This window comes from Setaria italica, chromosome III (assembly GCF_000263155.2).
Source record: "Setaria italica strain Yugu1 chromosome III, Setaria_italica_v2.0, whole genome shotgun sequence".
Lineage (NCBI taxonomy): Eukaryota > Viridiplantae > Streptophyta > Magnoliopsida > Poales > Poaceae > Setaria > Setaria italica.
The window spans coordinates 22405269-22418438 of NC_028452.1; the positions used below are offsets into that span (position 1 = coordinate 22405269).

The 13170-nt window shown below is 40.6% G+C and overlaps 1 protein-coding gene across 1 annotated transcript; it reads right to left on the bottom strand.

Moving 5' to 3' along the window:
• Positions 1 to 2475: 2475 nt before the first annotated feature.
• Positions 2476 to 7697, bottom strand: LOC101757154 (protein RETICULATA-RELATED 4, chloroplastic). Its single transcript, XM_012844973.3, has 8 exons — positions 6926 to 7697; positions 5735 to 5803; positions 4899 to 5030; positions 4700 to 4753; positions 4552 to 4596; positions 3844 to 3992; positions 3030 to 3155; positions 2476 to 2948 (listed from the first exon to the last, which is right to left on the bottom strand). The coding sequence occupies exons 1-8, from the start codon at positions 7577 to 7579 to the stop codon at positions 2912 to 2914; spliced, it is 1266 nt and encodes a 421-aa protein (XP_012700427.1). The 5' UTR covers positions 7580 to 7697; the 3' UTR covers positions 2476 to 2911.
• Between the last annotated feature and the right edge of the window lie 5473 nt (positions 7698 to 13170).

Here is a 13170-nt window from a genome sequence, read left to right on the forward strand (position 1 = left end):
AGCACATATTGCAGCCCAGCCAGCCATCACACTACACTACCAAATTTTTGGAGTCAAACAAGACGATGGCCAAATCACAGGAACCTGAACAAATACGACTCGAATTGTATAAATATTACTCAATCCAACACAACACACGCATAAGCTGTCAAAACAAATTCCAATCACTTGTTTGCAGGATTAATTTGGCAAATTACACTTTCCTCCAGGCCTTGCTTAAAAGAACGAAACCCCAATCTGTCCTAAGCGTCTCCCGTGAAGCAGATGAGTAGTGTACCAGTTGTAGGAAGCATCTCTAACTTAGGTGACGAAACCTGCGGACATTTCTCGAGCTAGGATTGGATCACGTCACCTCGATTTCTCAGCCATCCGATCTTACATCTACGGTGAAAACAAGATCGCACGAGTGGGCATTGTCTCAGGCCAGCTAGCTTCGCGTTCCACCTCACGGCTTGTGAGTTGCGAGCGGCCGGCTTCCACGCCGCAGTAGCAGCTTCGATGCCGTTGACAGGGGGGAAGGGGTGGATATCAATTTGCTCCACCTGCTCACCATGATTAGTTTGTCCTGTACAAACCGATGCGAAGATTATGCAGCAGCCAGCAGGAGCTTCCAGCTTGCAAACTAATTCTTACTCCAAAATGTGTAAGCTTAATTGTACAAATTTCCCTAGGTGGTGCCTGTAGCTTTCCTATATTATATCTCACAAATAGTTGCACCTAACTTCTTATACTGTACAGTGTTGTTCAGAACCTCATACAACTCTGAGTGATAATTTTCTTAAACGCAACCATTCACTTAAAAAGGACTTGAACTTCTACGGAGAGACGATACGCTCGCCAAAACCTCCATGATTAGTTTGTTAGGTGCAGCATCTCTGTATAACTGAACTTTTTGAGTTCAATGCAGGAATAGGCTTCTGGTATAGCATTACTGAATTTTGTGGACTTGACACCGGAATGTGACACCAAGCTACAACGCATGATGAAGAGTTGGGCAAAGGCAATGCTAGAAAATGAAAAAAGCTATGTTCAGAAGTGTTCTAACTTGATCTGGATGACCTCCATTTCTATACAACAGTCAGCTTGGAGATTGCTCCTAAATCATTTCATTGTGCTTAACTTCTTAGAGTACTACGTTGATGCGGCCATAATTTTGTGATAATTTTTGTGCTTTTCCCCTGGTCCGACCATGCATATGCTGTTTTTTAGTCTATCATGGTTTGAATTAATGTCGTAGCATATGCAAAATCTGACTTTAATTTACCTCTTTTATTGTTAACCATATAGGAAAACCAAATGGTACACTTATCGTTGTTGCATTTAGTTTCATTCTCATTTCACTTTCACGTTACTTATATATATAAACCTGATTTGCTTCAGTTGATGACTACTACATCCATAGCTCCTCGAACCTCTGTATGTGCATGTATTTATTAGCTTGATGAAACTTTCAGTTTACTGATTCGATCTTGCAAAATTGCTAGACTATTAGTTTCTTCACGATTCAATGTGACAGATTAAAGGTGACACAGTGTTGTTCCCCGATGCATGACCATATCCCATGCATTGCCGCACGGGTGACTAGTGGGAAAAAAACTGGCCCAATCCGGCCGTGTCTAAAGTTCTAGTGGTACTAGATGAGTGCCCGCGCGTTACAACGGGGTCATAATTATACGTGTAGGAGTGATTTAGTTAAATGATAGCGTCAAAGAATCAACTCCTCATAGTTAAAAAAAAAAGAATCGACTCATCAATCATTTATTAAATTATACGTACGCAATACGTGCATTCATGTACGTAAAATTGTATGGATGATGTATAAATAACAGTATGACACAAAAATTATAAAAAATAAAAATTACAGATCCCGTACTTATTGCAAAAGTGTAACATTCATCCCTTATATTTTAATTGGTGCAAATCAATCTCTTAACTAATTATATTGGTGCACTAATCATCCCCTAACTTAATAATGGTTTAGTGCCATTTAATGACGATTTATGCCACATAATCGTCTGACCAATCACTGCTTAGCAATTTGATGCCAAAATGGCTACCCATAAAATATTTTTACGAAAAAATTAACAGAACCGATCTGTTATAGCGATTGACTCAACCTAAGACGTGGCTAAGCAATGATTAGCAAGATGATTACATGACTAAAACTGTTGTTAAACTGTTGTTATATGATACTTAACCATTGTTAAACTAATATGGGGAGAATAAATTCACCGGTTTATGTTTAGTTAAGGGGTTAATTGCACTAAATGCAATATTGGAGAATACATTTTTTTCCCTAGAGATACGTGTCTATGGGTTTCTGCATGCGAGGTTAAGGATGAAAGTGTTTGGGAAAAAAATTTAACCCCCTCCTTTGGTTCTGTATATTTACCAATAAACATAATAAGAGCTGGTCGGGAAAGGCGAAATGAAACAATTGGGCCAGGAAACATGTCGACATCTGTTGGAAACCAATTCAAATATGAAAGACCATTTATTGATACACCAAAAATTAATGTTTTTTGACATTAGTCTTGCACATATTTCATGTGCGAGTATATGTCTTATGAGTATACAGCCGAACACAGTGATTTGCAAAGAAAAAATGGAAAAGGAAACAAAAGAAGAAAGGGTCACCTGATCCTCTTCGGTGGGCTTTATGGGCCACCATGCACAGAGCGACAAGCGGTGCTGCGCTTGCAGGCTGCTGCCCACGTGCATGCACGAGCTAGGTAGGCATGCTCACGGCGGAACCGTTCGGCGCGGCGCGCGTGCGGTACGGAGCCGGGAAAAAAAAAAAGAAAAGCAAAGCGGGCAAGCGGAGGAGCGGTTCGCGGCGGACCGACGAGCAGCGACACGTAGTTGTAGAGAATAGCACGTCATGACCAACCAATTTTATCTCTACTTAGGCCTACTGTATGCCTATTAACCTGGCATAGTCCACCCACCTGCAAAGAGAAGTATAATCAGTAAGTGAACTGATCAAAACAGACAGCAGTGACAGCCTCCTTAGGGTAGAGAATACTCACAGACAAGAACCCAAAAATGTGTTCCCTGTCCGAACTGCAAAACTCATTGCGGTCAATGCTAGTTTGTGGCGGTGCAGTAGTGGCTCGAGCAGTCGTTGTTCAATCACTCCAGCCACAATCTGGTACCTGTTGAAACATGTTCAAGAACAAAACAATAAGCACCAAATAGACTATCAATATGTTTATGGATGATTATTATGCCATCTACTGTAAGGAGTTGACAGTGAGCAATCTTTTCATTTCGGTGGACAATATGCAATTAGCATTTGGCACTTCACAATAACAACAACGCAATGACAAGGACTCGTACGCATACAACCAGAAGTGTACAAACATTTGCTGTCATACTTAAATTCAAATATCAAAGAGCATATTATGAATTGTACAGTAGCTTGCAATGATCTAAAATAAAAAATCAGGAATGAACAAAATATCCAACAAAGAACAAAGAGCAGTCAGACATTTGCATTAGCCCTTTCCATCAGCAGCAGTCAATTCAGGATTTTATGCCCTTGAGGAAATCTTTCAGTTTCACACAATATCGGTTGGAGCATGTAAAAAGTTTCAATAATCCTAGAACAACATTCTACCATTTTGATCCCCAAAAATATGCATGTTTGCATGTCCTGGACTCCTAAAGTCCTAATGCATCATATATTCATAGCTTCCTAACGTCTCGATTGGAATGAGGCAGTCACTCTAAATAGAGGAATTAAACATAAAATAATCACTGAGAAGTTCATCCATGGGAATAATTAACAATTGGCACAAATTAAATATCAACAGGGAAATTGTTTGAGATGATGATTGTTACCTGAGGTTACTAGAAATTGACATGTACACGCCATACGCAATACTAGTTTCTACAATTGGAATATTCTTGGCTTCCTTGACTTCACCGGCAGAATCCGAGCTGACAGCCTGCCTTGCTTTTATCAGTGCATTGGTCGCAGTAGTGCCGATCTGAGGGGGAAAAAAATGAGGACACATCTGTAAGCTTGCAAAGTCTTGAAAACTTGCCTTGACATTGACTAGACAATTATTTCTGTTATATGAACAAAAACTAAATAGTATATCAATTTACCACCTTGACCTGATGATTTACTTAAAAGAACAAAAGACGCTCTGACTGGAAGGTACATTGGTCATCAGTTTTACCATTAATCAAAATATCTGATACTTTTAGCTTGGACGTCAGAGTATACACAGATACTAAACTATATATTTTTTTCACAGACGCATAAAAGTTAATAAAATAATTAGGTTCGTAAACTCCAGGGCTCAAGGTTTTCCAGTTCTCAATTACAATCCATAACATACATGCTTACATTAAAAAGGTAAAGATGGTTCAAGCATTTCCTGAATTAGTACCCTGCATAACATTTTTTAGCTATTATTTCCTGCTTAGCACGAAGAAGTTTAGAAAGGAAACAATGGCTCTACTGTTGCCATTTAAGAGTAAGTCAAAATAGACTGCTAGTGTTTGTGAGAAAAAAGTACATCCGCATCCTGACAAACTTACCAGAGAGGCACTAGTTCCCACTGCAAAAAGTTTTGCACCATTCCTCTGAAACAAGCCAAATTGTCAGTTCGTAATAAAAGACCATTAAAGCTACTCAAATTCAAATTGATTGTGAGCAACATAACAAAACAAATAAATTCAACTTTACCACAATAGCTCCCGCTCTCTGCAAAAGTGTGTATGATCTCCCAGCCAAAGCAACCTACAGCAGAAAGTTGCCAATCTTCATATTCAAGTTTAAACCAAAAAAAAGCAAAATTTTAATGTATACAATATATCACAGGAAAGGGGAGGGAATGAACCTAAGGAACTTGATCCAATTAAATGGGAGGTAAAGATCAGGATACCTGGAAGGCATTATCTGGGCAGTTGTAGAAGAATTTAGAAATGGCTCCAGAATTCATCGCTAGTGGTGGCCGCAAAGACACGGTTGGAGCAGGAAGCCATGCAAGCATGAAATCTGCAACTATTGCCATGATCTGGAAAGTATTTGGAACTACAGATTAAAAGCTCTGTAAATAGAAACCAATCAATCAATAAAGAACTATCATTAACAACAAAGATATTTGAGTTAGCAGGGATGAAAGGCTGAAAATTTCTTGAATTGCCAATAACTATGGTTCTCCACACTGATTAACCTTCAACTGAAAAGGCAGAAGTTGGGAAGTTCTTTGAAACAATATTTGGGCAAGGGGTAAAGAAAAATAAACTTGTAAGAGATTAATTGTAATTGATATCGCTTTTACAGTTGACGTAGCAAAACCAATTTAGATGTTACTATAACCAAGTATGAAAAAACAAAGGCAATTCACTGCCATTATTACTGCTATTTCAGAACTTCCAAACTATATCCTTTTTGGCCATAGCTCTTATAGGGCACATACAGTGAACGCATCAAGAAATCCAACATTTAGGTGTTAACATCTTATGCTTATTTATTTAGTATCAAATAAATTATATTTTCTTATTATTTAATTGTTTCTAGTCTTTATCTTTAATGATAATACTCAAGACATTCCGCTTCCTCCTGCCAATGACCATGCACATCAGCCTGCATACCGTCTGCAATGCAGGTCGACACTGCTGCTGGGAAGTCTCTATCCTATGCCTGGTTTTACAGTATTGAAGGAACATGCCTAGCTGAGTATAACGGCAAAAGCAAAAAGGACTTATAGAAGCATACCACATTTGCAAGCACAAAGTCAAGCTCTTTGACAAAGTTCTCCTTCCTTTTCTCATACTCTGCAGCACTCTAGCAAATTAAAGGAGTTCTGTCAAATTATATGTAACTTGCAAACTAAACACAAAAACATCTAAATGAAAGTTAAGAAAAGTGGGGGCACAAAAGAAGCATTCAGGCATACTGCTAAAAAGAATAATAGGATTAGAAAGATGTAGCATATGGGCGTCAAATAGAAACATAATGGTGTTCCCAACTACTTAAAACAATGGAGTTGGCAGCATTGGTGTGCCTTCCCTATATTTCCCTTTATTTAACCGCCCCCTGCCATTGCACACAAATTAGTTTCACCTCCTGCACAAATCTTCTCTAAAATCATCGTGTAACTGAGGTCAAATTTTGTTTCCCTCCTCTCAATGCTCGCTAGGAAGAAGAAAGTGAAGAAAAAATTGGAGTGCAGGTGGTTGAGGCAAAAGGTGTCATATAGCAACCTGTACCTGTTATATACTCATACTTGTTTTATTCGAGTACAACAATGCTGTTAACCCAAGCATACACCTGCATGCACTTTTTCTGGTTTGAACAGTTGATGTATATTCTCCAACCATGTATCTACCAAAAATTTGTGTGCCCCAAGGTTTCCATCCTGTTGCAACTGGATTTGCATCTGGCAGATAGGACGACCACATATAAAGCCAACAGTGGACCACTACTGCATATTGGCAATGGCGTGTGGTACACATAACACTAAAGCAAGTGAAAGATGCTACTTTTATTCTCCCTTTTGTGTTAATAAAGTGACATTTGATTTTGCTTTTATGGGGAAAAAGTATCAAGATTCCAATTATATTATTCCCCATGAATTAAAAGAACAAAAGGCATTTGGCCGCATATGATATATTCCAGCCCATTTCTAAACTCCAAAACAAGCAGGCCCAAGCACCCGTCATTTTGACTGAGATGGAGCAATGCCAGAATTGGACACGCACCACCCATCGGATCCCAGCCCCGAGTCCCTAAACGAATATGAGCCTAAAATTGGCCTGGCATCTAAAGCCCAGATCACAAAAGGCTTGACACCTACAGTCAGCCAAACCCCATCGAACCAAACCACATCTGATGATCTGAATCACAAACCACAGAAAAGAAACAATTAACCGAAACAAAAAAAATAACTGGGAAATTCCCGCAGACCTTGGTGAAGACGCCGATGCCGCACTCTATGCCGACCTTGGTGAGGAAGAGGTCATCAGCGAGTAGGCGCTCCTTGAAGCCGCCGAACTGCAGCAGCCACCTGGATAAGGGCGACGCCTCGAGGTCCACGTACCGGCGCACGATATCGCCGGTCACGCGGCCGCCCTCCACGGCGGCGGCGAGGTCGGCCGGTAGGCTCTCGAGCTTCCGCCCCAGCTGCGCCAGCACGAACAGGGCCTCCCTCCTGTTGCCAGAGGCGTCGTCGCCGTCCCCGGACCCGTCCGCGCTGCCGCCGTCGCCCTCGTCTCCTCCGCCGCCGCTGCCGCCGTCGCCCTCGTCTCCTCCTCCGCCGCTGCCGCCGTCGCCCTCGTCTCCTCCTTCGCCGCTGCCGCCGTCGCCAGAGGGTAGTTCGTCATCGCCGCCGCCGCCAGAGGGTAGTTCGTCATCGCCGCCGCCGCCGATGCTGCCGCTGCCAGAGGAGGCGACCGGGAGGGGAAGGAGGTGGGGCCGGGCGAGGCGGAGCGAGGGGAGGAGGAGCGGCAGGGTGCGCCGGAAGGGGAGGAGCGGCGGGATGCTGGGGAGGGGCTGGAGGCGGAGGTGGATTGGGGCGGGGTAGCCGGAGGAGGAGAGGGAGGTGGGGGAAGGGAACGCCATGGCGCGTGGTGAGCGGCGGCCGTGGGCGGGGTGGGAGTGAAGTGGTGAGCGGCGGCCGTGCGCGGTGGGGTTTTCGTTGGGGAGGGGGCGTGGACTCGAAGCCAGAAGGCCCGTGGTTGTTGGGGTTGACCGTGACTGCCACCGGGGAGGACGGAGGGAGGAACCGCGCGAGACCGTTTCTTCGATAGATTGGTGTTGGTGGCCTGCCTGCCTGCCTCTCTTCGATGGAGGGAAATCGGAATATATTTCCTCCATTTCAAATAATAAGTTATTTTAAAATTATAAATATTATCATGTACTACTACATCTAATGCATAGAAAAACTATGCACGCTAAAACAACCTACAATTTGAGATGGAACGAGTAGCTTTCATTCTTCACTCATCGATCGTAATTTTAACTAGCAAATTAGAGCATCAATAACTCCTGTTCAACACCGCAGTTCAAGCACTAACTAGAGACATATCCGACAACACTCTGTTGTTTTATGAACACGGATGAAGCTGAGTCAGCAAACAGCCAACCACAATTTAAATTTAAACTGGTTTAGTCGTTACATGATGGCTTTTTTGACATGGTGCGAGATATCTGGAAAAGTGCGCAACAAGGAAACACACCTTTAGAGAAGTGGCACGGGAAAATTAGATGTTTGCGATAATATTCGAGGTGATGGGCAAAAAAGTATTAGTGGTATATAAAGAAAAGAAAAAAAAGACACTCTTATCACCAAATATTATAAGATGTTTGGGCTACCGGATAACAACTTTGTGTCGATAAGGCGCTCCGTGACGATATCCTCAAGTTTCACCACGTGAACATGATCTTCAAGTAGCATCTTTTTCTGAAAATGGGATAAAAGAGGTTATTTTTCAAATAAAAAGTAACACTGCTCCCGATCTAGATGGCTTTCCACTAGTGTTTTATCAAGTTTTTTAGACTGTGATAAAGGAAGACTTGATGACTCTATTTGAGAAATTCCATAGGGGCACGCTGCCCCTTCACTCTCTCAACTTTGGAACAATTATCCTACTACCTAAAAGTAGTGGCGCAAAGCAAATTCAATAATATAGACCTATATGTTTGTTGAATGTTAGCTTCAAAATTTTTACTAAAGTAGCCACTAACAGAGCTGTGAGTCATTAAACCCACTCAAACAGCATTGTTGCCTGGAAGGAACATTATGCATGGAAGGGGTCGTGATTCTCCATAAAACAATACATGAGTTCACACAAAAAAAAACAAAATGGTGTGCTTTTTAAGATAGACTTTGAAAAGAGCTAATGACAAAGTTAAATGGGAATTTTTATCGCGGTCACTTAGAATGAAGGGTTTTGCCCCAAAGTGGTGCGAGTGGGTTAAATCGTTTGTACGAGGGGGCAATGTGGGGATAAAGGTGAACGATCAACCAGGATCATACTTCCAAACAAAGAAGGGACTTAGGCAGGGTGATCCTTTATCTCCAATAATTTTCAACATCACTGTTGATATGTTGGCAATCATCGTGGCTAGAGCTAAAGAGGATGGTTAGGTGAAAGGGGTAGTACCAAATTTAATCGATGGTGGTTTGTCAATTCTCCAATGTACAGATTGGTTTGTCAATTCTCCAATATACAGATGAAACAGTTATTTTAATGAACCATGATACTGAACAAGCAAAAAATATGAAGCTTCTCTTTTATGCCTTTGAACAACTATCAAGTCTTAAAATTAAATTTCATAAAAGTGAAATTTTCTGCTTTAGGGATGCAAGAAACTGTGAAACTCAATATTCACAACTTTTTGGTTGTAAAATAGGTTCTTACCCTTTTCGTTATTTGGGGATACCAATGCATTATATAAAATTTTCAAACAAAGATTGGAAGGTGATAGAAGATAGAATAGAAAAAATTAAGCGGGTGGAAAAGAAAACTCCTATCCATGGAGGGATATTTAGTCTTGATAAACTCAATTCTCTCTAGTTTGCCTATGTTTATGCTTTCTTTTTTTTAGTCCCGAGGGGAGGGGAGGCCTAAAAAAATTAAATATTATAGGTTGTGGTTCTTTTGGCATAATGATCAACACAAAAAGAAATATAGATTGGTCAGATGGAACATGCTACATCAACCAAAAGAACGGGGGGATAGGGATTCAAGATTTAGATGTACAAAAACAAGATTCACATTTTTTGTCAAGTCTAATGGGAAAAAAGATGAATTCCTCAATCTAGAAAGGTTTAAGCTAGTTAACGGCAACCAAATCAGATTTTGGGAAAATAAATGGTTAGATACCCAAAAGCTGTAAGCACATAGTACGGAAAAAATGCAACTATGGTGGAGGTACTTAGTTGGAAACCACTCAATGTCTCCTTTCGAAGAGCTATAGTTGGGGACAAGTTAGCTGAGTGGTATAGCCTTGTTACACAACTTGCCCATAGTAATCTAAATGAGGGGATGGGTTTTGTATGGAGCTTACAGAAAAATGGAGCTTTCACAGTAAATTGAATGTATAGGCACCTAGTCAATAAAGGGATGAAAGCTACACAAGAAATTTGGCATATGAAGATTCCTCTCAAAATAAAAATTTTTATGTGGTAGGAGTGATACTAGCAAAAGACAACTTAGCTAGAAGGAATTGGAATGGTAGTAAAACTTGTTACTTCTGTAACAAGCTAGAAACTATCCCTCACCTATTTTATGAGTGTCATTATGCAAAATTTCTATGAATGGTAGTAAAACTTGTTGCTTCTGTAGCAAGCCAGAAACTATCCCTCACCTATTTTATGAGTGTCATTATGCAAAATTTCTATGTCTTATAATTCACATTGTGTTAGGTATACCTCCATTTGAAAGCACATAACATCTTTTTAGTAGCCGGTCTAAGCTGGGGGTGGAGCACAATTTAATTTTTTTGATAGGAGCTGCAACTATTTGTTGGGCAATTTGGCTCATAATAAATGATTGCAGACCAAAAACTTTTTTTGCAGGCTGGCTACGGTTCTAGGTTCTGTTGCAGCACATTGATGACCGGATATTATGATTTGTCAAGATATACCAACTTCTGGAGTCTAGAGCTATGCATTTCTTCGCGCCCTATGGATGGTCTTTCTTTTTTACGAATTGGACAATAATGTTAAACACAATGTGTGTTAAACTTTGAGTGTGCTTGCAATATCGGTGGTTTGATGCCTCTCCTTTGAGAGGTATATATGAAGCCGGGAGTTTTTCCATTACCTAAAAAATGGTATCGATGCTCTCATTTCTTATGTACACGTGGTCACTAAGAAAAGGCTTTCTTCCTTATTTTCCAAGTTTCCAGTACCTGCACATGATATCAAGTGACCTTTTTGTTTTACTATTTTTGTTCATGTATCCTGGACGCATATTCGCAAGAAAAAAATGTATCCTGGACGCATTAGTTTAACTTTTTAGTAAGTATTTACCGCCACATGACATGCAATAAAGACACAGTTTTGTGGATGCTTTTAGTTTCTTAGCAAGAGAGACAGCACGAGCGACTTGCGCGGGTGAGCGGGAAGGCTCAACAACAGTAATCTCAGCTCGAGGTGTCAATTTTCTTTCTTTTGTAGAACTAAATGTTAAGTGCAGTTACATATTTCTCTAAGCATTTGGAGTGCGTGGAACTAACCTATCTAGAGAGATATGGTAATGTTTTAGTCAAGCGATAATTGTATTCGAGTAGCAACTTACATAATGCTTTTGGCATGAAATATTAATATAAATTATATTGGATTGTTATCAGCATTGGTATGAAACATCTTCGCGGTTGTCAAAAGGCAACCAATATGCTTATTGCTCTACGTACATGTATGCATGATCTCCATGGTGGCATGCAATGCATATATACTTTAATTTTCTCATATATTTAATAATGGTAGAAGTAATTTAGAAGTATATATATGGGTACTTTGATTATTTTTCAGAATGGCAAACTATGGAGAATTTAGATGCAAATTTATAGTATTAATATTATTTTTAATAAATAATTAATAGCATATATGGATAATTTAGATACATAATTATAACATTCCTTTATATTATGTTTTTCGCGACCATGCCTTAGCACGTTTTTCACTAAGAGGAGAAGAAATTACAGCCTAAATTGAACCATGCAAAGGAGCACGTTTTTCACTAAGAGGAGAAGAAATTACAGCCTAAATTGAACCATGCAAAGGGATGGCTCAGTACACAATCGAGTTACACAGTATTATTTTACTCCATCCGTTCTAAATTGTAGGTCGTTTTAGTTTTTCTAGGTGCATTTACTATGCACTTAGATAAAGTATATGTCTAGATGCATAATAATATTTATCAACCTAGAAAAGGTAAAACGACAAGGGAGGAGCAAGTTACATAATTTGCGACCGCACTAGAGTTTGGAAGCTGTAGGATTTCCGACAAGTGACGGTACCTGCCTGGTATCAGGTGGCACCCTTATCAACTATCAGAGCGACTAGCTGTGCAGCAGTCATAGATTGGTTGCTGAAGGTTCTATTGTTGGTTCTTTCCAAATCATCCACCAGGTGAGGACTATCAAAGAATCGAGCGCCTGTCTGAACTGTGTGGCAACCAATTTTCTGACCCGAAGCCACTAGTCAGCAAGCCAGAAGTCCCGGCCGTCCGGTGTCAGCGAGTTCCAGCCAGCCCTTGGTAGCAGCAACCAGCAAGAACCGTCTCTCTGCTGAAAGAGCAACCCAAAAGCAGGTGGGAGATCGTTTCACATTCCTGAAGGCAGCAAGCACATAGATCGTTATCTTGCAAGTTGTGACGTTTTCTCCTGTCTGCGGTCCAACATCGTTTGTATTATTTTTCATAATTACAGAAGCAGGTACAGTTGTCAGTCTACAAAATTGTTGGTTGTATGTTTAAAACAATTCCCTCTTTCTAGTATGTCTCCTAAGGATAAAATGGAGGCTCCAAAATTAGTAATAATAAGATGCAAGTGATAGGTAAGAAGGAACTGTTGAGATCAAGGATGACTATTGACAAAGATATTGAAAGATTACAACAAACATCTCAAAGAAAGACATCTATGAATCCATGCATGATTTGCTCATAAATACATGATCAATGAGATCACCTCTTTGTCAATCTGGGCATAGTTTAACTGCTCTGATGATGGGTGCCCGTTAAACTGAAAAAAACTGTACCTAAGCACCTCCCTGCCATCATACCGCACCCCCCCCTCTGTCACAAAGATATTCAGACGGTGATGTATATCAATGTCAAGGGGAAGGACTTATGGAGGGATACAGTCAGTGAATACACGCACCTGTGCGCAAACGGCTCGGCTGTAGAATCCGGCCTAATTGATGTTACATACCGAATAACGCAGCAGCTGTATAGAGATATGGCCATACTTGTCCACCTGATTGATGATCTTACTTATTTCGTATAGAAATGAAAAACGGATAGATGGGGATTGAGTTAGTTGTCACCCGCGTATCAAGAATCACATAGAGTATAATGAAACGGTTTGAACGGCTTGAGAGTGAATTACTTAGAAATTGAGCGTGAGGTAGTCAAACATGAAGAGCGAGTAGGATGAGGCGTGTGTAGCTGTGATACCCTGGCCCTTATGTCTCTTCTTGCGAG